At 42.5% G+C, this 15,538-nt stretch overlaps 2 protein-coding genes across 4 annotated transcripts; one reads left to right on the forward strand and one right to left on the reverse strand.

The window, feature by feature from the left end:
- The first annotated feature begins 728 nt into the window (after positions 1 to 728).
- Positions 729 to 6,138, forward strand: IGFALS (insulin like growth factor binding protein acid labile subunit). Its single transcript, XM_042437810.1, has 2 exons — positions 729 to 1,151; positions 3,856 to 6,138. Exons 1-2 carry the CDS (start codon positions 1,142 to 1,144, stop codon positions 5,655 to 5,657), a joined length of 1,812 nt encoding a protein of 603 aa, XP_042293744.1. The 5' UTR covers positions 729 to 1,141; the 3' UTR covers positions 5,658 to 6,138.
- Positions 6,139 to 8,431: 2,293 nt separating this feature from the next.
- On the reverse strand, positions 8,432 to 15,475 carry NUBP2 (nucleotide binding protein 2). Of its 3 annotated transcripts, none has more exons than XM_042437812.1 (7): positions 15,340 to 15,475; positions 14,889 to 15,007; positions 13,526 to 13,724; positions 12,578 to 12,732; positions 11,565 to 11,675; positions 9,881 to 9,950; positions 8,432 to 9,093 (listed from the first exon to the last, which is right to left on the reverse strand). In XM_042437812.1, the coding sequence occupies exons 1-7, from the start codon at positions 15,356 to 15,358 to the stop codon at positions 8,954 to 8,956; spliced, it is 813 nt and encodes a 270-aa protein (XP_042293746.1). In that variant the 5' UTR covers positions 15,359 to 15,475; the 3' UTR covers positions 8,432 to 8,953. The 3 variants fall into 3 exon arrangements, 2 of the variants coding, with proteins under 2 accessions (XP_042293746.1, XP_042293747.1); XR_006100529.1 differs by having other exon boundaries at positions 9,015 to 9,093; positions 9,881 to 10,151; XM_042437813.1 differs by lacking the exon at positions 14,889 to 15,007 and having other exon boundaries at positions 15,340 to 15,426.
- Positions 15,476 to 15,538: the final 63 nt, after the last annotated feature.

The following is a 15,538-nucleotide window of genomic DNA, read 5'->3' on the forward strand; positions in this document are numbered from 1 at the left end:
GAGACTTCATCACTCTGCAAGGAAGTATGTTCCATTGTTGAACAGCTCTTACTGTTAGGAAGTTCCTCCTAATGCTGAGGTGGAATCTCCTTTCCTGTAGCTTGCATCCAGCAGAAAACAAGATTGCTCCATCCTCAATGTGACACCCCTTCAAATATTTAAACAGGGCTATCGTATCACCTCTTAACCATCTCTTCTCCAGACTAAACATACCTAGCTCCCTAAGTCATTCCTCATAGGGCTTCATGGTTTCCAGACCCTTCACCATTTTAGTTGCCCTCCTTTGGACATGCTCCAGTTTCTCAACATCCTTTTTAATTGTGGAGCCCAGAACTAGACACAATATTCCAGGTGGGGCCTGACCAAAGCAGAATACAGTGCTACTATTACTTCCCTTGATCTAGACACTATACTTCTGTTGATGCAACCTAGAATCGCATTGGCTTTTTTAGTTGCCACATCACGCTGTTGACTCATGTTCAACTTGTGGTCTACTAGAACTCCTATATCCCTTTCACAAGTAATCTCCTTAAGACAGGTATTCCCCATCCTGTATCTGTGCATTTCATTTTTCTGCCCTAAGTGCAGTACCTTACATTTCTCTGTGTTGAATTTCATTTTGTTAGTTTTGGCCTACCTTTCTAATCTATTAAAGTCATTTTGAATTTTAATCCTGTCCTCTGCCAACTGCAAATTTGATAAGCATGCTCTCTATTATTTTGTGCAAGCCGTGGATACCCTGTGGCACCCCACTAGTCACTTATCTCCAAGATGAAGGGGAACCATTGCTGAACACCCTTTGGGTTCAGCCAGTCAACCAGTTACAAATCCACCAAACAGTTGCATTGTCTAGCCCACATTTTACTAGCTTGTTTGCAAAAATATCCATATGCAATGCCTCTGGGACCTCCACATTAGGATAGCAGCTGCTTGTACATCCATCAGCATCAGTGGACATTCCTAACCAGTCCCTGATGGGTTAAAAGATAGCCAGACGGACGGCTGGCCAAGCGTCAAGGTGGCTGCAGCTGTATTGCTCCATGAGCTTCAAGTGGGGGGTGGGTGAGAATACACAGAGCAGACCTTGCCTGGGCTTGTGGCATTAAATACCTTTCCATGCTTTTGCGAGACAGAAAAAAAAATGAGAAAAGGTAAGAAAAAGAACATTTCTACCCATTCTCTGAATATTCCTTTAGAGCTATGAGATTAAAATTTCTACCTGGAAATACATGAGATGCACTCACCTGATGCTGGAAAAGGTCTGTAGTGGGAAAGAGGGCAAAACATGAAGATGTTTTTCTGCACATTTTGTGTTTGCCTTTTCTTGCTGCATCAAGCTCTGGGAGGAAGGTTAGACCTGGGAAAAGTTGGCTGGGGGGGGGGGTGGTTTGGACTATTACTCTCAGAATCCATCAACTGTTGGCCGGGATAAGTAGAAGTTTCTTAAAATTACGTTTGCTGAGCTCTGAGGGAAAAAAGAGCTTGATGAAATCTGATGCCTTCAGGTATGGAGGCAGATTGTGTTGTATTGTCACCATGCAGGTAAACTGCCAGTCCACTTAGCTTCTCTACATAGGATTGGAAGGAGACATTCTTCTTTCCATTGCCATTAGCATATTAACAACAACAACAATTTCTTACCCACCTCTCCCCAAGGCTTTAGGCTGGGATACAACATATTAAAACACATAACACCACTTAAACACATAAGTTAAGACGCATAAATGTTGTTGTTGTGTGCCTTCAAGTTGTTTCTCACTTAAAGCAACCCTAAGGCAAACCTTTCATGGGGTTTTCTTGGAATGATCGGTTCAGAGGAGGTTTGTCATTGCCTTCTGAGAACGACAAAGTGTGACTTGCCCCAAGTCACCCACCGGGTTTCTATGGCTGAGTGGGGATTCGAACCCTGACCTCAAGTCGTAGTCCAACACTCAAACCACTATCCCACGCTGGTGTAAACATAAACATAGGACACATTAAAACCATCCAACATTACATTTAAAATACCATTTTAAAATTCATAGTTTTAAAATCAACTGGGTAGGCCTGCCGGAGGTCTTTAGTGGTGTTTTAAATGCAGACAGCATGTGTAGCTGTCAAATCTATCCCAGCAGGTCATTCCAGAGTCTAAAGGTGGCCGATAAATATGTCCTCTGGGTGACGGTTGCCAGTCAAATCCTGACCAGCAGAAGTACTGTATGTGCTTATGTATACGTCTAGAAATGTTAGTCCAAAAATTGACCCCAAAAAACTTGTGTCGATTTATCCATGGTTCAATGTCAGTACTGTAATTTAATTCAAAAAGAAACGATCCCCTCTTAGTGAAAAGCAAGAGTGTAATCTGTCCTGGAAGCCCCATTTCTTATCCATCCACCTTTAGCGTGAGTATAAACAATTATGCCTGCTGGAATTATGTAAGTTAGGCATTATTTTCCTTTTCCTCATCCTTTAGATCCTTTGTGACATGCTCCTAAATTTTACCCTTGATTTATGCACAGATTTATCCCCCGTGGATAACAAAATCCATGGATGTTCAAGTCCCATTAAATTCAATGACATAGTAAAATGGTGTCCCTTATAAAAAATGGAAAATCAAGGTTTGATATTTGAATTTTATACTTTTTTTGAACATTTTCAAACCATGGATGCTTGAATCCGTGTGTAAGAAATCCGCGTATAAGAAGGGCCGGCTGTATATTCTTCCTAAAATCAGCACTGTTTCTTTGTTCAATCCACTTATTATACCAATCAATGTTTGATAGTATTGTGACTATGCATCTTTCAAATAATCATTTGTGCACCTCGTAAATCTCCTTCTGTTACTTTTTCATATCTTATAATAAAAGAATTTTACATTTCTTTATTTATTAGTCAGTTTTGACATACTGTTTTACTTAACTAATTTCTTTATTTAACATCTTGTTCCTAGTTTTAAGTTAGACTTTTTTCTTTTATAACTGCCCAGGGCAGTTAACAATCTTACATAAATACATAAAAAGGTACCATTAAATCACAAATTCCTAAAATCCCCATCAGCATCACTGTCTAGCTTGTATCTGTGCTTACTAGCTTAGAAGTACAGGTTCTAATAATCTTTCACATAGTTGTATTCCACAATCGTGAGGTGTAGAAAAATAGTTTTAAAAAATTAAAGCTGTTGCCCTACAAGGCAGGGTTTTGTTTGGACAGAACTAGTTTAGAAACATTACTTTTAAAAACTACAACCCCATACCCCTACAGCCAGCCAGGACACCTAGGAGACTCTGGTTGTTGTATAACAATAACACTTCCAAACTCTGAACAGGTTCAACCTGCCTTAAATAGATCACTTTCCTGGGGAAATATACCTCTTTGCCACCATTACTATTCTCATTCCTCATTCACTTGCCATCCCCCTCTGCACATGATTCACATGGAAAAACCAAGACAAAGTGGATTTTCCATGTTCTCTCTTAGCATTGTTTTCCCTACTGATGTGCTTCGAGAGATTACGGTAAACACATGCCAGGGATTACTGGAATCAACACCAGGCCCATTCCTGGATGTGAATCTTGGCAGGGCAACACTTTCAGCCTCGGATGTTGGCCCTGTTTTCAAACTTTGTTCAGTAGCACTTTGTACTACCATCCCTGATCTTTTGTTCCCAGGTGTGTCTACACAATTGTACAGTTGAACCACCATGGCTCCATCCTACAGAATCCTGGGGTCCATAATCTTTGGACTTTCCAGCCTGTCTACAAAAAATGGCAATAACTGAAGTGATGATTCCATTGGATGGAGCCCAGGTGGTTCTCAAATTGTGCAGTATGAATACAGCTCCAGTTTGATAGCTTCTGTTTTATTATCTGTCCACAGAAGTGGTATTGGTGCTGACACTCATCTGGGCCTTGGCAGCCAGGTCTCTGCAACCTGAAGGAGAAGCTGCCAAAGAACACACCACTCCTGAAAACCAAAAGTGCCCTGCCCCCTGCAGCTGTAGTTATGAAGACTGGAACGATGAGCTGAGCGTCCAGTGCAGCACCCAGAAGCTCACAAAGCTGCCTGAAAATTTGCCCACAGGGGTGAAGATGCTATGGTTGGATGGCAACAATTTTACTTCCTTGCCCGCTCTTGCTTTCAGAAACCTCTCCAGCTTGGAATTTCTCAATCTACAGGGCAGCCATTTGATAAATATTGAACAGCACACCTTTCATGGCTTGGAAGCATTGTATTCCTTGATTCTCGAACGCAACCGACTAAAGTTGTTGACGCCGAACATCTTCCTGCACCTTCAGAACTTGGTTTCCTTACGGCTCAATAACAACCAGTTTAGCAAGATTGAAGAAGGTGTGTTTGCTGGGCTTTCTAACCTCTGGTACTTGAATCTTGGATGGAACTCCTTGGTGGTTCTGCCAGACAAAGTCTTTCACGATTTACCCAATCTAAGGGAGCTGATTTTGGCTGGGAACAAATTGCACTATCTCCAGCATCAACTGTTTCTCAGTCTCAGTGAGCTGAGAGAACTTGACTTAAGTGGGAATTCACTCAAGGGTATCAAAAGCAACATCTTTTCCAGGCTTCAAAAGCTGCAGAAGCTCTACTTGAATCAGAACCAGATCAATGCCATTGCCCCCCGGGCCTTTGTGGGGATGAAGTCTCTGAGATGGCTGGACCTGTCTCACAACCGCTTAACCACTTTATTTGAAGACACGTTCCTGGGCCTTTCAAGCCTGCGTGTCTTGCGTCTCTCCAGAAATTCCATTACGGGCCTAGGGCCAAAAATATTCAAAGATCTCCATTCCTTGGAGGAACTGCAGCTTGGAAACAATATGATTCGAAATTTGCTGGAGAGGGGATTTGACAAACTAAACCAGCTGGAGGTTCTTGCTCTCAATGACAATCAGATTGAAGAGATCAGGACTGGAGCATTTCTTGGACTCTCTAAAGTGGCAGTTATGAACCTTTCTGGGAATTGCCTTAAGACTCTTCCAGACTGTACTTTCAGGGGTCTCAACCAACTGCACAGCCTTCACCTGGAAAACAGCTGCCTCAGTAGGATCAGACCACAAATGTTTGCAAATCTTTCCAGCTTGCGAAGGCTCTTCTTGCAACACAACATGATCTCCATGATTGAGGAGAACAGCCTGAATAACTTGCATGAACTCCTCGACCTGGACCTCAAGCACAATCGCCTGAGCCGACTCTCTCCCAATCAATTTACTGGCCTCAGAAATTTGGAATACCTTCTCCTTTCTTCAAACCAATTGCTGGAAATCTCCCCTGACGCTTTTGCTCCACTTCCACGTCTCTCCTGGCTTGACCTCTCCAACAACTGTCTGGAAACACTGGACAGCGGTGTCTTCACATCCTTCTCAAAACTGGAATATCTGAATGTCAGAAACAATTCATTGAGAACCTTCCCCTTGGGATGGCTAAGCCCTAGCCCTACACTCGTCCAGCTTTGGTTGGAAGGGAACAATTGGCAGTGCAATTGCTCCCTAAAAGAATTAAGGGACTTTGCCTTGCAGCACCCCAGCGTGGTCCTGCGATACATGCAGTCCATCACGGAAGGGGATCTTCCTGTCTACACCTACAACAACATCACTTGCATAAGCCCCGGGGACGTGGCAGGACTTGACCTGCGGGACATCCAAGAAAGTTATTTTGCAGAGTGCTAAGTACTGGTATTCCACTTGCTTACTTCCAAATGATTTCAGGCCCTATACTTTTTTAAACCTTACTGTTGGATATCCCGTCTCCTTTACACCCTGAATCTCTTGCTGTTCCATAAGAGCTGGATAACATAACACTAGAGCAAGAATGGGGAAATCTCAGGCTCTGGGACTAAAGCAAGCTTTCTTGAGGTCTCAGTCCACCTACCAATGGAATGCAGCAAAAATATCATCAACATTTTAATGAATATTTTTGAACTGTGGTGGGTTGAATCCGTGGATGCGTTAAGATTGACTATATTGCCTTCAAGTCATTTATGACTTATTTTTCAGCAGCCCTGAAACTGAATTTGGTCATTGACATGGAGACCAGGGTTCGATTCTTAGCTTGCCCATGAAACCCACTGAGTGACTCTGAACAAGTCACATACTCTCAGCTTCAAAGGAAGGCAATGGCAAACCTCCTCTGAACAAATCTGGCCAAGAAAACTCCATGATAGGTTTGCCTTAGGGTCGCCACAAGTTGGAAAGGACTTGAAGGCACACAGCAGCAACAATAAAAGGTCTATGAAGTTGAAGGCTTTCCTGGCCAGCATCCATAGTTTTTTGTGGGTTTTTCGGGCTATGTGGTCATGTTCTAGAAGAGTTTCTGTTTGAAGGGGCATCCAGGCAAAATGGCAAAGAAACCTAAGAAGAGAAAGTCCAAAGACCTGGAGGCTGCCCAACTAAGTCACCACCCGAACAAGAAAATGACTGGGCATCCTTGCTAGTCTTTCCACTATGAGAAGATGTATGATAGTTTTAACTAAAGTATAATTGTTTTTAAATGTGCACACTTACATATAAATCAGCAGATATCAATTTACTGCAATCACATCCTCTTTTGGGATGATAATTTTTTAGGACTATGCAAAAGAATTAGCCTGAAGCAAGTTCCACACTGTTGATTCCAATGGGCAAAATCACCTTGATCAATATTCAACATTGTTGCTGCTGATTGCTTAATAGAGTATTCAGGACTGCTTTGTTGACTCACGCTTAGCGGATGGAAAAAAGGAAAGCAAATCCAGCTTATTCTATCTTACTCTGAAACAAAATGTTTCTACCTTGTGGGAAAACAGCTTTAAAATTCTGCATCATTGTGGGAAATGCACTGGGGGGCACTTTTAACAAAATACTAATGCTAAGCAGTTTTCGTACAGAGGTGGAAATCATGCAGCCCTCCCAGTGCAGCAGTTCCAATGCTGATAAATGCTAAGACTTGCAGTTCAACATCACTTGAGGGCTGCATGATTCCCATCCATTTTACACAATGAACCAAAACAGGTTAATCAACGTTACAGAGGGCCCCTTTTGTTTTTAAAACAATAGATAGAACTGTGAAACCTGAATGAAGCCTCTGCATTTAAGGACATTGTAAAAACATCCAATGCCATTTCTTCACTTGATTAGAATCTATAGAAGGTATATTAAATATGGTTTACGTGTCCCTTACAGAGCTGAAAGTCAATGTTAAAAACATCATTTGCTTCTTAAGTGGACTTACATCTGCGTGAACTACAATTGCCTAGTATTGCAATATCCAAATCCAGTAGAGAGCTGCTGTTACGTTACTATGTAATAGAGTCATCAAAATTCTCAATGCATGCTCAACATGATCTGCACACATCAATTCCGCTAAGCATTGCACATCTTCATAATTCAGTAACTGGGTTTCTTAGTGCCTCTGCTACATAGCTAGGAATACATAAAGATACATTAATGTAGAAGGTCATATAGCCATCTGAGAAATATTAATTGGAGGGCTTGGGGAAGTCTTCTTTAATTATATTTTTGGTAAAATTTAAATATATATATAATTGAGAGTAATGCGAGTACTCATCAGTAACAATAAACACATTACGACAAATATGTAATAATGTGTTGCTCTTTAATTCAGTCAGAGTACATCAATATTTGCCTACGAACTAGAGGGTCCAAGAAAGTGGCCCCTTCCTCTGTGCAAGTTCTAAAATGTTCTTGTGCACCTTATTCGTTTCAATTAGGAATGTGCCACAGACCAAGTCTTGGGAAACATACGTCCTTCCAGATGTTGTTGGATTGCAGCTTCCATAAACCCATGGCAGTATAGGCAATGGTGAAGGAAGGGAGCTGCAGTCCAATATTGGAGGGCCATACATTTCCTATCTCTGCAGAACTTCCCTTTGAATTGTACCCAGAGGAAAAAACTTTCCCACTACTAGTTCAACACAGAATTTTACAACTGCCTTTGCGACAAAGAAATGGTGACCTGAAGCAGACACTGACCACAGGTCTCCATCTCTTCAAGAAGATATATTAATATATTACACTGAACACAGTAAAACTGATTTAGCACTTGGGAAGCAGTCAAGGCCAATCAAAAGGCAGACATCTTTCCTTTATATATACATTTCAGGCTGCAGTTCAGATAAGACAAGCTGGCAGTCCAAGAATGAAATTCTAGTTCTCTGGTGGTGCGATGGTTAAATGCTGGTACTGTAGCCACAATGTTGTGAATTCGATCCCAGAGGGCTCCAGGTTGACTCAGCCTTCCATTCTTTCGTAGGTCGGTAAAGGAATACCCAGCTTGTTGGGAGCAATTGGATTACAGATTGTAAACCTCTTAGAGAGTGCTGAGTTTACTATAAAGCCGCATAGAAATGTAAAAACTATTGCTACTGCTTTTTGTGGAAAGACATTGATTCAATATCATTCACGCATAACTAAAAAAAAATGGGACAAACATGTACACACCACAATAGCAACAAAATCCTGTTTAATAGATGTTGGGTACCTAAAATTCCCTGAGTCATAATTAATTCTCCAGAGCACCAATTTCCATGTGACACAAATGAGTAAGGTTTTTGTTAGGATAACAACTGAACACATAAGGCTTCAATAAAAGTTAATAATAATAATAATAAATGTCAAGGTGGTGGAGAGAGGGCAAGAGCAAGAGTACCAAATGTCTCACAGTCCCACTAGTAATACCCAGCTCTGTGTGATTATGAATTATGAATGAGTTTCTAGCCTGTTGGACCAAAACAGGAACTGACTATACTGTTACTGCCAGCTGAAATGCTAAATGCAAAGTTCAAAATGATCTAAAGAATGGTCTGTGCAGACATTACAGCCACTCATCCAGAAGGGAAACAGAGCTGCAGGCAAGCTGCTTGGATCAAATCAAGCCTCTTCCAAATTCACTGCTTCTCTTGCTTTGTTGAGTTCCTTCATGCCCAAAGGAGGCATTGTGGGAGTAGATTCCTGCCTCGTTTCTCACTTCAGGAGCTGGATGCTGCAGTCAAAATATGTTGGGCGATACTGGCAAGCGCAGGGAAGGCCAAACTCTTAGGAAATTCTTGGAGGAAGTCTCTGCCTGCTTCCAAACTCTGGCTGAGCTGCGGGTCCAAGGGCACACAACCTATGTGAGGGGGCAAAGTTGCAAAAAGTTACAGAAGGTGGGAGATTTCAAGTACAGAGGTGAAATAAATAGTAAATGGACGCACCATAACACTATCAGCCCCATCATTTGGTGCAACTAATATACTACTGTGTATTCAAATTTTCTGGATGCTAGGTTGGTAAAGAGAAAAAAGCCATGATCCATGATCCTAAATATGCTTGTCCACCAGGGTTGCGTTACAAAGACAAAGAACATTAAAAAGCATAGTTGCAAATTCTCCAATATTCTACAAAGAATAATCTTTCCTCCTTCCCCCCCCCAAAAAAAGTTCACCCCTTATACAAATTTCTTATCATATAGGTGATCTTCTACAGCTTACTTGTACAGTATTCCTCTTTTCATTTCTTTTAACATCCTCATCTTATTTTCTAAGTAAGTGCTTTTTTTCTTCTATTAAAGAAGTGTGTAATACTATGACAGTATGGTTACTTGGTCGCAAAACTAATACCATGAAAGAAACCGTGGCGCACCTGAAATTAAGGTAATTATTATATCTCATAACTAGTGGGCTTAACACAACTTGAACATCGTTAGGTGAGAGAATATTAGATTAAAAAAATTAAATCATGACCAACGTTCTGCTTACAGCATATCCAAACCACTCCAAAAAAGTCATTTTTGCACCATCTCCTATTACAAAAACTTATTAACAGGTCCCCTATTCCGCTTCTTTATTATCTCCATCTCTGTTACCTTCCTCTTTAAACCTTTTCTAAGGCGATCGTGGATTCATTAAAGTACTCACCAAGGAATGGCACCCCAGCATGATCAGCCAGTTCTTGTCCACCTCCTTTGGAAAAGAGATTTGTGCATTCCTGGAATAAAAGAAGAAGCTTGGTTGCAGAGACAGGTGGCAATAGATACTTTATGGAAAGAATGTAAACCAGAGCTGAGGAATCTGTGATCCTCCAAGAGTTGCTGGGCCACAGATCCCAGCATCCTTGATGATTTGGTCATCATTTGGAGTTATCTTGTGGAGTCTATTGGCATTTGAAGGGCCACAGGACTTCCCATTCCTGATGTGAATAATGAGATAACAATGAGATTAATGAAGGATGCTTTTGGGATGTTGTAGTATCATCCCTTTCCCAAAGTGATGTCTGCTTTGCAATCATGACGAATGGGGTCTACGATATAAGGAATGGTTCCATCCTTTGTTGGACTGACAAATATCCTTCCATATCAGTCTCTGAGGGGACAGAGGTGGGATCATGACTGTTTGGTTGTATTATTTGGACACTTGTCTCTGTATTCTGTTTAGGGTTTTTATGTGTGGGATGGGATGGCCTTACATTAGTTGAAATGAGATCCAGACCTCTTGGTGTCAAAGATGTCAACCCAAAAACCCTTTCTACTTCTTCATCATAATGAACTTTCTTTTCCAGCATCCAAAACCTGAGGTCTGATGCAAAGTGTTGGAGCTGCTCAAAATGACTGATCCCATCCCATTCTCTAGGCCCTCCCACATTTCCGACCATCTGCCAAAACGTATAAATAAATCAAATATCCTCAAGATAGTTTATAAGCATAATATTTCTATTTATGTGTTGTGCCTTTATAAAATATTTTAAGCTAATATGTGCATTTGTATTTATTTTTAATGTAGCCCCTGAAGAAGGCTGATCAGTTCATGTATAGGCCAAAATGCATTGGGCTTTTTAAGAATAAATTCAGACCATCAAAAAGTGTGTGGAGACCAGTCTCCTTTTCCTCTTGACCTATTATATGACAACACATTGCTGTAGTTGTTAGGAAGGAGGTTGAAAACCAGGTCCTTGTTTTATGCACAGAACCAGTTAGGCAAGGAGTTCCAATGCAAAGATGAAACAATGATGTAGGAATGAGGCGGTTTAGACTTGTTATGCACTGGAGGATATTCCTGGGCAAACCAGATCTATACAAAGGGGACAGGTTCCTTTTGAATCAGGGTAGGAGCACCATTTACCATAGTTCCCTACTCATCTATCTAACCTTTAGGGTATACCCAATTAGTTATACTTGCTGGAATTTTAAAGTTCTTTAGCACTGTTTACCTTTGCTTCATCCTTTACAACCTTTGTTACATGCCCCCAAGTTTTGCCCTCGACTTATACACAAGTATACACAGTATTTAAAAACTGTATTCAAATTGCTTAGCTTCCAGGATATATAGGATGCCCCTAAGATACGGATCTGCACCAAAGGATAGACAGGTAACACTGATTTTCAAAACAGAGTAAAGAAATTACGCGTCATTTAGCTTAGTATCTGTTCCAGGTAAATTATTGGGGGAAAGATATTGTTTAATCTGATTAAAGTGAACTGAAGCACCAAGTGCAGGCAACTGTGTTTTCTACTGCCTTCAACAACTTGGAAAAAAATCTGCACACTTGCCACCGGCATTAGCTAAAGTTGCATGTGTAAAGTTTGGTTTGGCTGCTGCCTCTCACCGAACAATGTGGGCAGACAAAGCCACTCATATTCTCCACAATCCCAAGGACCCGCAATCCTGTCTTCTTGCAGAATGTCAGTTCTCGTCTCACATCTCCCACAGACACTGCCTGCAAAAAGAAGAGAATTAGATGTTACGGTTTGTGGGGAAAGTGGCAAAAACCTCTTGGATTGGAAGTAGAAGAGGATGTCAGCCAGGTCAAGCACCTCCATGTGAAAATTCCCACTGAAGGGAATGGACAGGTAAGCAGTCCTCATTGTGCAGCTGTCCCTAAATTTCCCACAAAGAATTGGAGGCACAGGAGGATCATCTGGTGGCACCTTTGAAATCGCGGAAGTGTGGATATGGTGCTGAAGCCATGTTTTCAAATGTCATATACCCCCTGAATACTTGGAATACGGAAGAGATATTATGTTCACAATGTGGCTTCTTACAGTCATATGATATAGGATGGGGGACACCTGGCTTAACAAGACTATATGGGAAAGGGATCTAGGAGTCATAATAGACCACAAGTTGAACATGAGTCAACAGTGTGATGCAGCAGCTAAAAAACCCAATGTGATTCTAGGCTGCATCAACAGAGGTTTGGTGTCTGGAAACTGAAACATGAAATTATCTACAAGGCACATCAGATTTGTTGGAGAGTCTAAGCTTTGCAGCATTAGTCTCCCATCAGATTGAAGTTGACGTCTCCCATAAGTACTAATTCTTGATCTTGGAGATTTGTTTCAGAAAAGATTGTCCACCTCTTCGTACTTAGGTGGTCTGTACTGTAGTTGCTTTTATTTCTTTCTCCATCTATGTTTACCTAAATCAATCAATTCAGCATGTTTAGCAAAACTAATAGAGAAAACAATACTGTTTTAACTGTGTTTTTTTTTCAAAAAAATTAAAATTCAGGTGTTTATATTGAGAGCTGCCATGGGACCCTTTTTGGGAGAAAGGCGGCATGAAAATGAAATAAATAGATAGATAAAAACAGTGCAGAAGCCAAGTCAGAGGCATTACCTGTGGTGTTGTAACCAGAATTGCCCCTAAAGGCTTATAAGGCCGAAGAGCCTCTACTGCGGATATGTGCTCATCAGACGTTCCGGGGGGTGTATCTACAACCAAGAAGTCGAGTTCTCCCCAGGTGACATCAGTGACGAACTGCTTGATCAAAGCTATAAAACAGGCACACATTAGTGTATGGAAAATACATAATTTTGGCTAAGAACGCAGTAGAGTCTAGCAACCATTCTCCACATTTCTTGATGCCACACAAACAGCATCACATGGCGCTATGGCAATAATCTTGCTGCTGTCCTTTCCCTTGCTGTGAATGCTGGCCAAAGATCCAGGATGAGAACTATTGGCATGGAGGGCATTCTTATTCAATATGTGTAGCAGTGCAAGTAAAGCCACTTGCTTTGCTGACTGATGATGAATACATTTCTAAGAAGATACAAAAGCTGGTTCTCCTTTCTTTTCTTTGACTAGGAACATTAAAAAACCTTCACAATGGACTATTTCATATGTATCACCTACTGGGACTAATTGTGGTGGTAATTATAACTGCAATGCAGCAGTGTTAACACTGCAATCTTATACCTACCAAACCTGGGCAAAAACAATAAATGGGGACTTGCGCCTGGTACTGTACTGCTATCCACCAGTTTCTAATTCAGATCAACAGCTCAAAGCAGGGGAAGGCAACCATGGTGAGTCTGGGATGCCAATTTTCTTTCCATGCAATCAGCCTCATGGCATGGAAAAATCCCAGCAAATAACAACAACAGCAACAACAAACCAAGAGTGGCTGTGACTCAACTTTTGATTTGAACTAGCTTTTTGGTCATTCCATGCTTCATCCCTGGGTTTTACAATCCTTTTCTGTTCCTGCAGAGATTAGCTTTATGTCTCATCATCATAAGAGATCTGTTCTTTTGGAATACAAAAGCCCAAAGTATTTTGTACCATTTTTCTTTGGTCCTCTCCATACGACAGCATCATCTTGCTTCTCCAGAAGGAAGCCAATTGACATGAGGGCAATGCTTTTGTCCTGGTCAATGAAGACTGGCACCCAGCCGCCGTCGCACTGGTGAACCTCTTGGTCCTGCGCATTGAGCATGTGAGGGGTGCTGGGGCCACAGAGGTCCACATCCAGGATCCCAACCTGCATTGGAATATAAACAGGAAGCCTTCTTCACAAACTTTTCAATGGATCAGTACAAACCTGATCAGTAAAGGTTGGCCAACAAACTGCGTGATAGTTCCGATGCAAGTGGTGATGAATGCTAAGGTAGGAGATAATATTAAGTGGATCTTGAAAGAAGAAGGAGCAATGAAACGGTTAGAATCTGTGGATAATGGGGGATGGGATATGCTTCAGCATAGGCTTTTAGAGACAGAGATGGGTAGTGCTAAGTGGGGCCAGGTGGTGCTATCTGGTGTCCTTGAGGGCCTGGCTCTCAGGGGCTAGGAATGCAGTTTCAGTTATGGGAGAGGAGGAGCTCAGGGGGGAGTCATGGAGGATGGGAACCAGTGAGGGGGAGGAGGGGTTCTCTTGCGCGGGCTTTTGCTGGGGAGGAGTAGTTCAGCTAAGGGGGCTTTTAGGCATTGGCTTGGCTGGGAGGGGTCAGTCTCAGCTATGAAGCTGAGTGATGTGGAATTGCTGATTCTGGGGCTATCAATGAAGTGCTATTGATTCTGAGATTCTGGTCTCACTCTGACAGTAACACACTCCTATTCTGTGCCCCATGCAGAAATGTTCTAAGATACTCTCTCTGAGGCGCTGATCCCTCCTGCCCTGACATTCAATCATTATTCCATGCTTGATCAGCATGCTCAAACCTCACTTAAAGTGTTGTTTTCCTCTCCATAGTAATATTGATTTCTTATCCACCTCAACACATGGATCGAGGCGGAGAACGATGACAATCAACAAACAGCGGCAGTTAAAAGACACATCAGTTTAAAAGGACAAATAAGGCCAAACTATCTGGAAGCCAAACTGAGGCTCTTGTGCTGTGGCTGTATCAGGAGATGACACGATCCGTGAGGAAATAGGATCATGCTTGCTAAAGGGGGAGACTACATTACAGGCTCCTTGATTCAATCAAGGAAGCCACAACATGGAATTACAGGGCTATTGAAGAGGCCTTTCCATGCTCTGTAGCACTGACTCATGGCAGGTAAAATGGTGCCAACCTTGTAGATGTGGCATGGCTGCCCTAATGGCTGTGCCACGCTGTTATGGAGCAGAATAGGCCAAAAACGCCACCAGGAAGGCATACTATGTGTCACTAAGTACCACTGCAAATAACGGAGCAGGACCTACCTTTTTCCCAGCCCCACGCAGAGCCAACGCCAGCTGTGTGGAAATGGTGCTCTTCCCCACTCCCCCTTTTCCTGAGAGCACCAGAACAATGTGCTGAACGCCAGCCAGGTTGCCTCTCTCTGGAAGGGACAAGAGGACAGAGAGAGCTAAACGGGGCAAGGAAGAAGAAGAGAAGCGGGAGCGAGAGAGTTGGGACTAGCCACTGCATCAGGGCCTGTTCTGTCGGATCCCTTTTGCTCCTCTTTCTTGGACTGTGCTGCTCATAGAGCCCTAGAGTTGGAAGAGACCCAAGAAGGGCCCTGGCCCAGCCCAGCCCCTCCTCCTTCTGCCAGGCAGGAACTCTCACTCAAAGCATCCCAGTGACAGAGGGCCATCCAGGGAAGGAGTGTGTTGACTGACTGACTGATTGCAGTGCGGACGCAGCCAAAGCGGGATAGAAACTCTCGCTCACCTTCTGTCGCCTTCTCCATGATGACGCTCCTTCCTTCCTTGTCGCCTTGAGTGACACAAACACTGACCAGGCAACAGGGGCTGTCAGTCCCGCCTCCCACCAATGATTGACAATATCCTGGCCCAAAGAGAATGCCGTTGGGGCGAGGGCGGGCGCTACGTTCTCACCACGACGTATCCCTCACCCAATGAGAAGCCTA

The sequence above is a fragment of the Sceloporus undulatus genome, chromosome 8 (assembly GCF_019175285.1).
Source record: "Sceloporus undulatus isolate JIND9_A2432 ecotype Alabama chromosome 8, SceUnd_v1.1, whole genome shotgun sequence".
NCBI classification, from domain to species: domain Eukaryota; kingdom Metazoa; phylum Chordata; class Lepidosauria; order Squamata; family Phrynosomatidae; genus Sceloporus; species Sceloporus undulatus.

Excerpts from the sequence above, each read along its gene's own strand:
- NUBP2 (XM_042437812.1), bottom strand. Across the intron at positions 13,725-14,888 it reads TGCGTGGGGCTGGGAAAAAG|GTTGGGATCCTGGATGTGGA; the intron begins GTAGGTCCTGCT and ends ATTCCAATGCAG. Across the intron at positions 9,951-11,564 it reads TTGTCTGCCCACATTGTTCG|GAATGCACAAATCTCTTTTC; the intron begins GTGAGAGGCAGC and ends CTTTTATTCCAG.